This window comes from Anomaloglossus baeobatrachus, chromosome 5 (assembly GCF_048569485.1).
Source record: "Anomaloglossus baeobatrachus isolate aAnoBae1 chromosome 5, aAnoBae1.hap1, whole genome shotgun sequence".
NCBI lineage: Eukaryota > Metazoa > Chordata > Amphibia > Anura > Aromobatidae > Anomaloglossus > Anomaloglossus baeobatrachus.
This window is the reverse complement of record NC_134357.1, coordinates 124,678,600-124,693,899: the sequence shown is the minus strand read 5'-3', so window position 1 is coordinate 124,693,899 and position 15,300 is coordinate 124,678,600. Positions and strand designations below refer to the sequence as shown.

General features: G+C 47.1%; 1 protein-coding gene across 2 annotated transcripts in view; it reads right to left on the bottom strand.

Moving 5' to 3' along the window:
• Positions 1-15,004, bottom strand: part of LOC142310960 (neurotrypsin-like) — a 121,840-nt gene extending 106,836 nt beyond the window's left edge. For both annotated transcript variants that reach the window (XM_075348844.1, XM_075348845.1), the window contains exon 1: positions 14,729-15,004. In XM_075348844.1, coding sequence (XP_075204959.1) covers positions 14,729-14,797 — 69 coding nt within the window. In that variant the 5' untranslated portion in view covers positions 14,798-15,004. The remainder of the gene's footprint in view (positions 1-14,728) is intronic.
• Positions 15,005-15,300: the final 296 nt, after the last annotated feature.

Here is a 15,300-nt window from a genome sequence, read left to right as displayed (position 1 = left end):
GTAGCGACTTCCCTGGACGCATCCCACGATATACTTCAAGTCATAGGTGGTCCGAAACAAAGATGCAGGAAGGCGAGTCAGCAGTCACTCCTATATCAGCCTGAGGGATACCTGGTTCCACCTGGTTCATCATAGCATCGCCCGAGTTGTCTCACTCTACCGGCAAAAAGTGAATAAAAACCCTGAAAGACATTTCTGGACTGTGTGTGAGTTCTTCAGCGACCTGTGGTTCTACATGCACCTATACTCGAGCCCCTGGGGCCAGCCTTATTCTCGGGAGGCCATAACACCAGACTGCAAACACCATCAGCCTCAGACGCTCGCTAAACTGCGTGGCGGTCACCCCCTGACCGCAATTACCGAGAGTGGCGTCATGATTCCTATTGAAGTTAACCTGACATACCTGTTGCCAGAAGATTCCCAGCACGTGAAGACCCTGAGGCGACCTACAGGTGAGGGGCTTCTTAACGCCACCATGACAGTCGGCAAAGTTTGTGTAAAACTCTGTGTGGCATGCAACTGGTTTAAGCAAGTTCTTGCCAAAGAAGCGATTTGGATTTTGTGGTTTGAAACTACAACAACTTCAGGTATGAAGTACAAGAATGACTTGTTGTATATCAATTAAAGAACTCAAATTAAAAATTTTATGGGATGAACCTGTGTGAATGTGTATGTAATGTAGCAAAGATATATGGCCACTGATTGCCATCTTCTTCGGTGTCCATCACCTCGCCAATCCTTTTTGAAGTCACTAGGCTGAAGTTGCGACTCTCTGGATCACACTGGGGTCTATGTGTAAGCTGGAAGTGGATTTTACAATCTAAGAGCGGCTTTGCACACTACGACATCGCAGGTGCGATGTCGGTGGGGTCAAATCGAAAGTGACGCACATCCGGCGTCACTTGCGATGTCGTAGTGTGTAAATCCTAGATGATACGATGAACGAGCGCAAAAGCGTCGTTATCGTATCATCATTGCAAGCTCCGACTTTTCCATAATTTTGCTGCAGCGATGGTACGATGCTGTTTCTCGTTCCTGCGGCAGCACACATCGCTGTGTGTTACGCCGCAGGAGCGAGGAACTTCACCTTACCTGCCGCCGTCGGCTCTACGGAAGGAAGGAGGTGGGCGGGATGTTTACATCCTGCTCATCTCCGCCCCTCTGCCGCTATTGGCCGCCTGCCGTGTGACGTCGCTATGACACCGCACGACCCGCCCCCTTAGGAAGGAGGCGGGTTGCCGGCCAGAGCGACGGTCGCAGGTCAGGTGAGTGCATGTGAAGCTGGCGTAGCGATAATTTTCGCTACGCCAGCTATCACAAGATATCGTACCTGCGACGGGGGCGGGGACTATCGCGTGCGACATCGCAGCATCGGCTTGCGATGTCGCAACGTGCAAAGCCCGCCTAAGTCTATAAAGCGTCATAATGGGGCTTCACAGACTACACTGCTATAGCATCTTCCATCTCACACACAGAGTGCACTGTGATCTAGCAAGTCAGATTCGCCCTTAAACGAATAAGAAAGGAACCAGAGCAACGCTGGAAAACAGAGAAGATGACACTAGGTGAGTATATTAATATGTCTATACTATTATGCTGATTTTACACCATGAGTAAGAACTCTACAGTTGGAAACGCGTAGGTTCTTAAGCTGTGCTTCACACTATTAATTATTCCCCTGGAATGAAATAAAGGAGCATATTGGATTTTAAAGAAACACTGGAGTGGGTGCTGGATTACATTTCAATAATGTCCTGCAGGTTTTTTGCGTTTCATTGGATTTGGCCAGATAATTGAGCATTACACCATATTTTTGCGTAAGAAATAATCTCTCTTCACTACTTTAGCCTGCCACCATTGTGATGGCACTTTTGTAGACTTGTGATTTTATGTGGATATAGTTAATGTCTCTCTCTCCTAATGAATATTTGACTAATCCGCCCCTAAACAACCACAATTCTTTATGGTGGCTAAAAATGTGAACTGAGAAGGAACATCCTCCGCTGCCCCACAATAGAACGATGAATCAAGACAAGGCAACTAATGGCTACAGCACAATGGAATATGACATTAGCTGAGACATTTTTAAATGATTGTAGCCTTGTGGGTAGTTCTTTGAAATCTTCTTGACAGGGGCAATTTTGCCTAGAAACAATGAGAAACAATGAGAAACAGTGAGACATTGTGGCTATGAATACCTCTCAAAGGACCATCCAACAACTTTTGTTTCTTTCCCAATACACATTGACAGATATGCAAGGCCCTTTGTACTTTTAGGATTCAGACAATGGTTTTAAGCAAGAAGCAATTAGAAAAGATTTCACGTGGATGGATACAAACCTAAACAATTGCACTTCTTGTTTATAAATCAAATACATAAGTAAACTGTATTTGAAGGGAACATGATCAGAAAATGACCTATTTTTTAAATCAGGTTTTTATGGGGTTTTTTTTTAAATAATTTATCTTTTGCAAATGATTTTTTTATATTACGATTTTTATTAAAAATTATTTTAAAAAATGGAACTCTTGTAGTTTTCACAGTGGCCACTGGGGCTTTTTAGACTGTAACTTCCTGTTGTTTCAGGAAACAACACATGTACATAACCACTATGGTCCGACTCTGATACGGTCTTTTGTATTGAATTATCTATTGAGCTTGTGCAAAAATCCCTGTGAAGGAAGGGGGGGGGGGAGATCAGGGGAAATTGTGACATCAGCTATTGCACTTGGATTCTGTGTTATCAGCTGTGCATAGAAGTGTTACCTGTCACTGTAGTGATTCCTTTTATGATAAGGAAGTTGCTGTAAACTCTTTTTCTGAATTGACAAAATGCCATAGTGTTTAGGGTGTAAATTGCAAGATTACTCATTATATTTTTAATGCAGATCATGATATAAAAAAAAATTGCTAAAAAAAATTATGTCACATAAAAACGTTTTATGTAATTATTTTCTGACTATACATATCCTTTATGATACTGTTAAGCTACCGCTAGGGGGCGCTGGGACTCGTGTAGAAAGAGAACTCCTGAGTGCAACAAGACAGAAGCCCACTAGAGGTCGCTAACACAAGAGCAGGGAAAGTCAATCAGTCAGGGACTATGATGGGATGTCACGTCTGAACCGAGGAGAAAACAAGCCAAAGTCAAAGAACAGAGCCAAGGTCAGATACCGGGAAAGCAAGTAAGTACAGGGGAGTGGAGGACATTGAACAGGACCGGAGTCCGGAGGACAGGGAGGAACGGAGGAAAGGTCGGGAAGGAGGGACAAAGGTCAGGAGGGACGGAGGTCAGGAGAGGCCGGGGAAACTGAGATCAGGTCGGGGAAATGGAGGTCAGGCAGGAGGGACGAAGGTCAGGACAAACAGTTCCAGGTAGCAGGACAAGAAACAGAGAACTTCTCTCAGGAACAGTGCACGCAGCAGAGCCGGAAATATTACTGGAAGCGTCCTGGAGGTAGCAGCAACGAAATATGGTGGCGCGACCACCGGAATGAGGCCAAAATGAACAAGCCCCTCCCAAGGGACCTAAACCCTGGAGGCAGGATACATATGTGATGCCCTGGACTAGCCAGGTAGTCCCATACACACACGCCCCCCCCTTCCTTAGTAAGGTGACAGCAGCCAAACTACAAAACCCTTGTCCCCTCCCTCCGGGTTTGATGTTCATACCAGGGGGGGCGGAGCCAGGTGCTTGGCTCCGCCCACCGAGGAGTTCACAGACCCGGAGGCGGGAAAACAGTTAGTTAGAGTTGAGCTTTGACAGTGGAGTGAAGTGGAGTCAAGTTCAAGGGCAGACCTGTGCTCAGGCCTGCCAAAGTCTACACCAGGTGTCTGGGTTGGAGCCCAGTCACCCCTGGCAAGGAGGCAGACGGTGGTGGCCACCTGAAGGAGCTGGGATTACAGCCGGTGGAACCGTAGGGACCGGGGACGGGCGGTGGCCCGCCGGTACCGAACCGGGGAAACGATTGGAAACCGGAGCACCAGGAGGGGTACTCAGACCCAGTACGAGGCCCAGAAACAACCGGGCTGAGTCAAATCAACTGATTGAGGACTGGACTTTAGGACCTTTCCCACCTAAGACCCGACTGAAGATAACAGCCCAACCATAGGGGTAAAGCCACCGCCCAGGCATAGAGACTCGAGGAGCCAGCGTCTGCGGGCAAAGAGGGCTCTCCCGACACATATCAGGCCGGGGAGTGGACTACCGTTGCTCAGGCATAGGAGTAGTGATTTCTACTTAAGTGAGGTGCAGGAGAAAGATGGAAACCACCAACCTCATAAGGGGAAAACTGCAGCCGGCTGTGGGCACCGTTCACCATCTTGTTTGGTTTACCAGAGACTCCAGCGTGTTTATCATAGTGAGTATACCAGTGCCATCGGGCCACGCACCGCGCCGACACCCCAGCACACATCCATCCCCTCGCCTCAGCACCTCCCTCGGGCCCCTGGGACCATCATCCCCCTACCCACGGAGGGGATCAACACCAAGCTGCGCAACACCGTCCCCGGACCTCCCCACCGAAGTCCCTACGTGTAGCGTCAACCCCCTTTCAGAGCGACGTGACCCCCGGGTCCGTGAAGAGCTTGAGTCACCCACCGGCGAGCACGGCTCCGAGCGGCTCGGCAGCCGGCCGAGCCCCGGGGCGGTAGACATACACTGCTCAGGAACGGCAGAGCCATGCATGAATCATGACAGATACCTAGAGCGACTATGTATATTTGCTGGGATTTTCTTACCTATCTGACTATTCAGATATGTGGAAATGCACAATGTGATCAGGAAAGACCACACAATATGTTTGGCAGGAAAAAGGTGACTGTATAAATGAGATGTCAGTTAAAAGCTTGTCATCAGCTATCTCTAATTACTCCCCCAGCGATTTACACACAGAGCTCAGCTGACTGGCTATTTGTTCTGAATGGGGAGAGGAGAAAAAGCTGCTGCCAAACACATCTGGCAGCATTTTATTTCCCCTTAAAGCAACAGTGTCAAGTGTTTACATTTCAGCCTCCCTTGTCTTACCCAAAATCATCTGTTAGGGAATTAGTCAGGAGACCCCAAACACATCAGATCGTTGTCTGATACGATCGAAATTGGGTGTGGAGAACGTTTAAATAATGTCTATGGTGAACTTAAGGGATTGTCCTTCTTTAATATTTTTTTAAAATCATAGGCTTCCTGAATGTGAAAATAACAAAGTAAGTTGTACTTATTCGCTGCTGCTTTGCTACTGCCCCACTCTTTGTTGATAAGGCCTGCCAATCACTTGGTGTTTTGTGACATGTGACTGCTGCAGCCAATAAATACTCAGTGGTCTTGTGCCATCTACAGCATCATCATTGGTGAGCCTGGTGATTGGTTGTTGCAGTCACACGATGTTGGCGTGATGTCACCGCTGCAGCCGTATCAATAAAGTCTGGTGGAGCGGCGGAGTACCAGCACGGTAATGTGTAGGGGTAAAGTAAAGCTGATTTTTTTATTTTACAGACAGAAAACCTATAGATTTTAAAAGTAAGATGGACAACCCCTTTAAGAGTACAAATATTACATGAAGGTTCTTTTTGCCGTTAAATTAACCTGTGTTAGGACTCGACCCTGCAGTGTTTCCATAGTTCCTTCTTTCTATTGTGACTCAACATTTATCTCAAGAATAGGGTCATTTTAGTCCATAATCATAACGTAAAGTCAACAAACAGAATGTTCTCATCTGCTATCATGTCGTTTTGTCTTCTATGTGAAGTATGCAGAAGTTGTGTCTATAAACACTGTGTATAGTACCCTTGAGCTGGAGACAGAGCAGAATAGAAGTTACGACAGGCAAGGTATGAACTTACATGATTTCATTGCAGGGAATGCTATAAATACAAAACTCTATAAAAACCTGAGCTCCATAGAGGACATCCTTTCTGAAACTGAACTGTGTGTATTTGTAGTGTCCTGTGTGCACCAAATCCCCAGGATAAACGCTAGAGGTTATACATATGGAATGCAGGAGGACTTTCTGTAAAAATAAAGATTTCTTCTTTCTTTATGTATAAAGTACAGTACCGTATATACTGTATGAATATTACTGTATCCTTGTAAGTGCGGAGATCATGAAAACTACAGTATTAAGTGATTACTTAGATGACAAATCCTCAAAAGACCTTTAATTATTTAAAGATCCTTTTACAGAAGCTGACAGTCGCTTGAACGAACAAAGGAAAGTTCATTACCGACCACTGTCCCAAGTAAATGTGGTCAGCGATCAGCCAGCACGTGAGCAAAACCTCATTACTCAACTGATCACATCGTGCATGCAGGCAAAAAAATATTGTGAGACGACAGCACATTCCCCATGTGTAAAAGAGGGAAACAATCGATCTGATGAATATTATTTGTAAGGACCAGACTGAGTCGCTGCTAGGTCATCTTGGTCCTTACCAAGTGCTGATTGGAAATGTATCTGCCTGTGTAAAAAGACCCTTAAACATGTTTAAGGTCTATAGAACCTGCCAACATGGGTGGGATTGGCCGAGAATACATTGACATTTTGAAAATTCTGAGAAAAGCAAGAGGAGCGGCATTCACCACTGGCAATTTGAGTTCACTCTGCTTTTTTTGGTCACAGGATTGCAGACTTAGACATCAGTAAAATGAGCAATGATTAGTAATTGATAGTAATAAATTTAAACAATATGGGTGGGATATCCTGTATAAGGGTATGCTCACACAAGTGTATGACTCAGATGAGTGTAATACGAGAAAATCTTGCATTGTACGCGGACCAAGGTTATTCAATGAGGGAGAGCAGATGGTCAGCTTATTTTCTCATCCATATTCTGGATGAGAGAAAAGTCGCAGCATGCTGCGATTGTCAGCGAGAGACGTGTCACTCGCACCCATACAAGTCTATGGGTGCGAGTGAAACATCGGACTGCACTCGGATGACATCCAAGTGCAGTGCAATAATTACATCAGCTGACAATGGAGGAGATGGGGAGATTAATCCCTTCCTCTCCTCCGCAGTTGTGATCCAATTGCAGGATCAGTTCACAGTTGCATGACAGTCGGCTCACGCTGGCAGCAAAGTCTGAGCCGAGGGTCATTAGCATATCGCTTCTAATTGTGTGAATCCAGCCTAAGGTCTCCTTCACATGTCCGTGTTTCCGGTATGTGTGGTATCCATTTATTCATGGATACCAAATGTACCTATTATAACCTATGAAGTTGCTCACATGTTCGTGTTTTCACATGGAAATGTGCCCGTCTGAACAACATTTTTTTTTCCAGGAGCACGGATGACAAAGGCCAATTCAAGTGTATGGGTCCGTGAAAAACATGTACAACACACGGATGGCAGTGTACAATTCGTGTTCTGAACATGTTTAACATTGAAAGTATAGAGCAAGCTTTATTATATCTTATTTTTTTAGCCAAAACGAAAAAAAAAAAACGAATGACACACGGATGGCACACTGATGGAAAACACTGATGACACGGGTATCGATGTTACACGTACATTTTTTATACACACATGTGAAGGAGGCCCAAATGGAGGGGAAGTACTAGTGATGATGTGTGAGCCGGAAGAAGCGTGTACTCAGGCGAAACAGTTGATACTCATTTCATTGACGTCTCTGTCTGCAATCCTGTGACCGATATAAAGTGCACTTTACTGATATTCCCACTGATGAGTGCCGCTCTTTCCTCAAATTTTCATGATCATTTATATGTATCAAGCTGATTTATTTTGGACATATTTTGTTTGATCCTATTGTTCCATGAAACTGGATGTGGCGGTCGTGCCAGCATTTTTCCTTTAGGTTCTTGTACACATTGACGTTTTGCACAACAAACTGTTGTTTTTTTACACTATTACAAGATCACTATATATAAGCAGTAGCGTGCTATATCCTGACTGCAAGCAGATGTATTTGCAACATGCATTTTGCAAAGTTCCAACACTTTTTACATTACATATAATAATATGTATTTACATAAAACAGAAGCCGTAAAGTGTTTGCGCCTATATAAGTACAGTCATCACTTATAACATAGGGCCGTGAGTGTTACATTTCAGGCCAGGTTCACACTAGAGTTCAACATTCCATTTTTGGTTCCATTATAGCAGTGGTGCTCGGGGGCCACGTGCCGCCCTCAGCTACACTCCTCACCATTGAAATTCAAACAACAAGAAAAAGCTGTGGAATTATGGAAATCACAGGATGGGATAGACATGTTAATAACATGTAAATGTTACAAAAAGGCAAACTACATTTTCAAAACATCTCACTTTATTCAGTAATCACTTATGAGTTTTACACATAGGAATCCCAGCACTTACACTCCTTGACTGCTATCAATGCTGTTATTAATGGTTGTCTGAGCAATGTTCTGCCGTCCTGAATGCACTTGGGCTATTCATCAAAATCCACTGCTGACAAGACCCTTTGCTATAGCCAACCAATGTCCTCCAAAGTCTGGAAATGCTGCATGTTTAGGCCACATAGGCTGCTCACAGTAGCATGAGGAACAAGCGACCTTTTGAGTTTTTAAAAAAAAAGGCTACTGGAACACTTTGGAGAAATGGCATTACCACTGGTTCCATAGCTGTTATATGTGACGCCCTGGACTATCCAGGTCGTCCCAGGTAGCCACACAACACTACACACCCCTTCCCAGTTAGGTAACATCAGTCAAACTTAAGAAGCCTTGTCACCACCCTCCAGGTTTGATGTCCACACCAGGATGGGTGGAGCCAGGCGGTTGGCTCCACCCACCGAGGACTTCACAGGCCTGGAGGCAGGAACCCAAGTAGTCTAGTAAAGTCTAGCTCAGGCTCTGGAAGAGTCAAGTTCAAGTTCACGGGCTGTCTTGTGTCCAGGCTGCCCAGAGACTACCAGGTGGCTGGGTCGTCGCCCAGTCGCCACTGGCAAGGAGGCAGATGGTAGTGGTCGCCTGCAGGAGACCGGGAAAACGACCGGTGGAACCATAAGGGACCGGGACAGGGTAGTGGCCTGCCGGAACCGAACCGGGGAGCCAACTGGATACCGGAGCACCAGGCAGGGTACTCAGACCCCGAACTAGGCTAGAAGCCACCACCATAGTCAAATTAACTGATTGCGGTCTGGACCTCAGGGGTTCATTCCCACCTAAGTCCCGATTGAAGGCAACAGCCCAACCATTCCGGATAAGTGCCACCGCCAAGGGCAAGAGATCCAAAGTGCCAGCGTCTGCGGGCAAACGGGCTCCTACGACAGATACACGTCGGGGAGCGGACTACCAGTGTCTAGGCACAAGAGTCAAGATTCATACACAGAGGTGCAGGAGAAAGGCGGGCACCACCAACCTAATCTGGGAAAAGCTGCAGCTGGCTGCAGGCCCCGTTCATCACTCCGTTTGGTTTACCAGTGACTCCAGTGTCTTGTGTCAGAGTGAGTACACCAGTGCCATCAGGCACCGTGCCGCACCGCAACACTATACCCTGCATCCGGGCCCCGGCCCGCTGGACCCCAGGACCAACATCCCCTACCCACGGAGTGGTCAACACCTAGCTGCGTTACTACACCGCTCCCGGGGGCCCCCACACCTTCACCGCAGCGGTGGTGTCCACAATCACCACAACCCGCGGGTGGCGTCACGAACTATCATTTCAAACCAAACACCCAAATCCCCGTGTGTAGCTCCAACTCCCTTGCAGAGCGACGTGACCCCCGGGTCCGTGAGAAGCTCGAGCCACCACCCGCAGTACGAGCATGGATCCGAGCGGCTCGGCGGTCGCAGCCGAGCCCGCGGGGCGGTACATATATACCTGGAATTATGACTAGAGGGGCCCGGTTAGTGTCCATTATGCCACCCCACTCCATAATCCCTTCAGCTTGAGCAGCCCCTGTGACCTAAATCTGCTACTGAGGCCTGTTATATCTCCAGACTTGTCTCCATCAAGCATTTGTATATCATTAACAAGTTGATCCTGTGATATTTACTGTATCATTCTATAACATATATATCATTCTATAAGTTGCATTTTCAATGTTGAGGAGTGTATATGGTCACAGACATGTCTGACAGTGTCTGGTGGATGCTCAAATGTATTTTTCATATAAGGGAGTAGAGGAGTGTCAGCAGACCCTGGAGCCATGAGTGGGCCAAAAGGTCCATATAAGAAGACTAAGGCCCTGTGCGCACTAGAAAATGGAATTTTCTTAAGAAAATTCCGCAGGCTCTCAAAGATTTCCGCACCTGCGGAAAAAAAACGTACCAAACCGCACTGAAATCCACATGCGGTTTGTTGCATTTTGGTGTGGATTTGGTGCGGATTTTCCGCAGGTTGTTCCCTGCGGGATTTCACAATTACATTAGTGAAATCCCGCAGCTACCTGCGGAAAAGAAGTGACATGCAATTGTCTTTGCAGCGGGAATTCCGCAGCAAAACCTGCAGCTGTCAAAATCAGCCTAGTGCACACAGCATTTTTTTTCCCATTGGATTTGCTGGGGAATCACTGCAGAAAGGTTAAGAACATTTTCTGCAGCGAAACATGCAGCAAAACCGCAGGAAATCCGGCTAGTGCGCACAGAGCCTAAGACTGTTAACATTACAGGCCTGTGATATTTGGTGGCCCTGTTGGAGATTTCACATTGGGGCTCACAAGCTTACGCCGCTGAGAGCCAGATAACACCGTAGGGATGGGTAACTATTAATGGTGCACTGTGTGGCCATGTCTGTGACCAAGTCATCATCTAGTTCAGAAGTAGATGAAATGGCTGTGCAATAAGTGCGGTGTTTATGATGTTTTATTGAGGCTCATGCGGTTATTTCAATCTGCCATGTGGCCCTCAGACCAAAAAAGTTATGCGCTCCTGCATTAAAGGGACAGAAAAATGCAAATGCCTGCAAAAAAAACACATGCAGCCAACAATGGATCCACACAGCGCCTCACAAACCCCATTCACTATCATGGGTCTGTTTGGTTTCTATTTGAGAGGCAGTCATTTTAAAGGGAATCTGTCTCCCCCATCTGAGAGCAGCATAATGTAGAGACATAGACCCTGATTCCAACGATGTGTCACTTACTGAGCTGTTTGCTGTCATTTTGATTAAATCAATGTTTTGTCCGCTGCAGATCTAGCAGTGAGGCCGGAGTTACACTTGCAAGTGACTTGTGCGTGACTTGCACTAGTCTCGCGTCGCATCACCCAGCACAGCCACACACTCTCCTGACAGGAGCAGGTCGGCTGCATGTATTTCTATGCAGCTGAGACGTTTCTGTCCCGAGAGCAGCAGGCCGTGTTGGGTGATGCGATGTGAGACTCGCACGTATTACGTGAGTCACTCGCAAGTGTGATTCCGACCTTATACAGATATTAGGAATATGCTGGACTAACTGACAGCAGGTCAAGTAGTCCTCTAATGATAATCTACTGCTATTTTATCAAAACAGCAGCCCAGAAAGTGACACATTGCTGGAATCAGGATCCCTGCCCCAACATTATACTGCTCTCAGATTAGCTGGCAAAAACCTGGTGACAGATTCACTTTAAATGATTTGACTTGCAATGAAGCCTCACACACATGTGAATTCAACCCCAGCTACATAAATATCATTACTGATAGCAACTTCTATACATATATATATTAATTCATACATTGCATTGAAGTAAAGTTACTAGGCAGCATTAAAATTGTTTTATGAAGACTAATTTCCTGGACTGTCACTAGGTCCATCAATTTAGAAAATATTTCAGGAAATCCTATGAGAGCAAAGAAGTGACAAAGATCATGTGACTGCCATGGGGCCAGTGAGATGAAAGGGCCACAAATCATCAGCTACCTGCGCCACCATTCAGCCAGGGTACCAGAGTCTCAATGCATGTGTGACGCCCTGGGCAAGCCAGGGGTCACAGGTCACAACATCACATGCACCCCACATTCCCGGCAGGTACATCTAAGCTAACCTAAAATCCTTGTTGCCTTCCTCCAGGGGCTGATGTCCACACCAGGGGGTGGGCCAGGCGGTTGGCTCCGCCCACCGAGGCGTTCACAGCCCTGGAGGCGGGAGAACCAGGCAGAACAGCTAGGGCAGTGAAGGAGTAAACAGTGAAGTGGTAAAGGAGGACAGTAAGAGTGGCGACAGAAAAGAAACAGTTAAGGAAGCCTGAAGTTGGTCCGGGTGTGTGCCCCGGACTGAGACAGCAAGGTCAGCAGACGGCGGTGATAGTCTGCAGGGGGACTGTTCGGAGGTTGCTGGAAGGACCGCGGACGGGTGGTGACCCGGCGGTACTGGAGCAGTATACGAAGAACAGTCAGCACCAGGGCAGGGGCCTTTCGGATCCCGGCAAGGCTAGGAGTCGCCATAATTTGCCAAATCCGTCAGTGAAGGGGACCTCTGTCTCCTAACAACCAAGTCCTGATTGAAGGCAACAGCCCGACCGTGAAGGGGAGACACCGCCACCGCCAGGGCACCAGTTTCCCAGGGCCAGCGCCTGCGGGCAAAGTAGGACTCCTTCGGCCCAGATTGAAGCCGAGGAGTGGGTAACCGGTGGGGACCCATCGCTACCAAGAGACTTTACATAGGTGCAGGGAAGAGACCGTCACCGCTAACTGCAGGGAACCGCAGCACCGTAACCGTCCGAGGGACCCGTCCAACCAGCCGTTTGTTTACCGAGAACTGTGTCGTGTTTACTGGCTGAGTGAGTACCTCCGTGCCGTGCGGGACAGCGCTGCCCCTGCGCCCCTGCACCTCCACAGGCCCCATACCCGCCTGTCCACCATACCAACCCCATCACTGGGCCCCGGGAGCACCAAAACCCCTACCCACGGAGGGGCAAATCAACAACTGGCTGCTCCATACCATCACTCCCGGGCTCCCCAGACGGAGCAGCGGTGGTGTCCACTTAATCACCACAACCGTGGGTGGCGTCACGGACAATAAACTATCCCAAAACCCAATCCCCTTTCACTCACGAGCGAGGAGTGCCGCTCGAGTCCCCGGGATCCGGCCCATCGCTCGAGCCACCGAGCAGCAGCAGCAGCAGCAGCAGGCCGCAGCAGCCGCAGCCGGACCCGAGCAGTGGGAGAGCGCGGCGTCCCCTCCTCCGCCCGCGACACATGAGGCATGATGACATCACTAGATCACACCTGCTGCACAAGGCCTCAGTCTGCACATCTGTAGGGTTATTATACAGTGTGGGGGTGGGAGCTGTGGCAGCCATCATACAGTGATATGAGGGCCATCATACTGTGTGGCGGATTGTGGAGGCATCATACTTTGTGGGGGGATGTGGGGGCATCAGTGTGGGGAAGGGGCATATCATAGAGGGCACCGTTGGTGACTCAATGTTTATTGGGGAAAAGTGAGGACATCACATTGGGTTTAGGGCACTGTAGAGGCATCAAACTGTGTGTGGTGGCTATGGGACATTATTCTATGTTGTTTGCACTGTGGCTGCATACTGTTTTGGGGGCACTGGGACAGCATCATATTGTGTCACAGTGGTGTCATCATACTTTACTAGTGGCACTTTGGGGGTCATAATACTATGTTATATGGGGGGGTACTGTGGGGGTAAATTGTGTGGAGGAATGCATACCGGGGGGGGGGGTATTTTGGGGGGTATCATACTTTATGGGAACCATGAAAGGGTTATTTTAGTGTAATACATGTAATTCTTCCTGTCTTTTATAATTTGGAGGATAGGCCAGTAATATTAGACAGGTGGAGGTGCGACTCTCAGCTCTATAAAGGGGGCGTGGTGCTCTGTAAAGCATGGCTTCATACCTTTAGTATTATAGCACAGTACTATTCCCATAAATTACACAAAGCGGTAATGCATTGTAATACCAGGCATAGCTGTTAGTAAGGACAGTGCTGCTCCTGGTTAACCCTAAGTTGGACTGCCACCAACCCTTCAAACAGCATGGTGGCGGAATTCAGTCCCCCACTGATCAAATACTTCATAATCTGTTTTAAAGAACAGGAAAATACCTTTAATTCAATGTAACAGTCTGTGCCTAGTATATTCCCAGTGATATTGTTCCTGGGAGGGGGGCACTTTGGGATCTCTTTGAAGGCACTGGTAATGGAGGCACCTTGGCTGTTATTTTAGGGGGTGTTGCCTGTACTTCTTCCCTGCACCTTCAGTGTGCCTGTCAATAATGGTAATATCTACCAGTCTTTGTATGAGAGCGAATGTTTCTGCTGCTGATACTGACAATTGCTATAAGCGAATAAAAGCATTCCCTTACAATTCCATGTTATACGCTATCATTTATCATTTATCCATCATGACTGCTCCTAAGAGAATCCCTACAGATACTCTTTCAATGAATCCAATGGTAATTTATGTGATTGCTCTCATAGATGCTTGTAGAGGGGTTTCATATGGGACTGGGGTATTTACAGATGCAGATTCCATAGATAACTGATACCCATCCCTCATTATACCAATGTGGCTGAGGATTCCCCATATACTGCCTTACTGGCAATGCTGTTAGGCAGTCACCATCAATTTCTAATGGAGCTGACCATTCTACTTTTTGCTGTTACTGCAGTGCTGCTGCTTTGTCTGTAATCCAGAAGGAAGAACATATTGCAGCAGAATCCTGATTTACACCACACTCAGTGTATATATATTAATACACAGCAGCACAGATTGCATCATTACTAGGACAAAGTCTGACAAACTGCTAATCAGGAACCTGTGACTTATTAAGTGCAGATAGGACTGTCATAAATTCCTACCTGCTCTCCAAATACAAGGCAGAGGCACATGAGAAGGAGCAGCTCTCCATGGAAGTCCACAGGTTTCATGGTGACTCAACAGTGGGATGCAGCTGCTTTCTCTTCTGTCTGGTCAGTTCTCTGCTCTTCATTGAAGTGCTGGAGGAAAGGCTGCAGCACTGCTGGGCTCTGTAGTGCTACTGCTGCATTGTGCTGGGAGTTGTAATCATCAACCAGATAGGTAACAGACAAGTGCAGGCTAGCAGAGTCAGTGTGTGAATGGATCTCAGCTCACATCTCCCTCCACCCACTCCTACTGTAGGTCTCAGTCAATCACCTCCTTTTTCTTCTGTCCCACCCTTATTCTGCACTCCAATCCTTCTTCTACCCCACCCTCTTTTAACAAAATACATAGATCTGTATAAATAAATAAATGTACATAATACTATATTAGGCTTGCAGTGTATCACTCTATACTACACAAACATATACTGGTGATCCTATACATGATACAGACTTTACATTATCCTTTCCCCCCTCATTCCTGCACACCCACCCTGGCAGATGCACCCTGGGTGACTATTTTAATTATC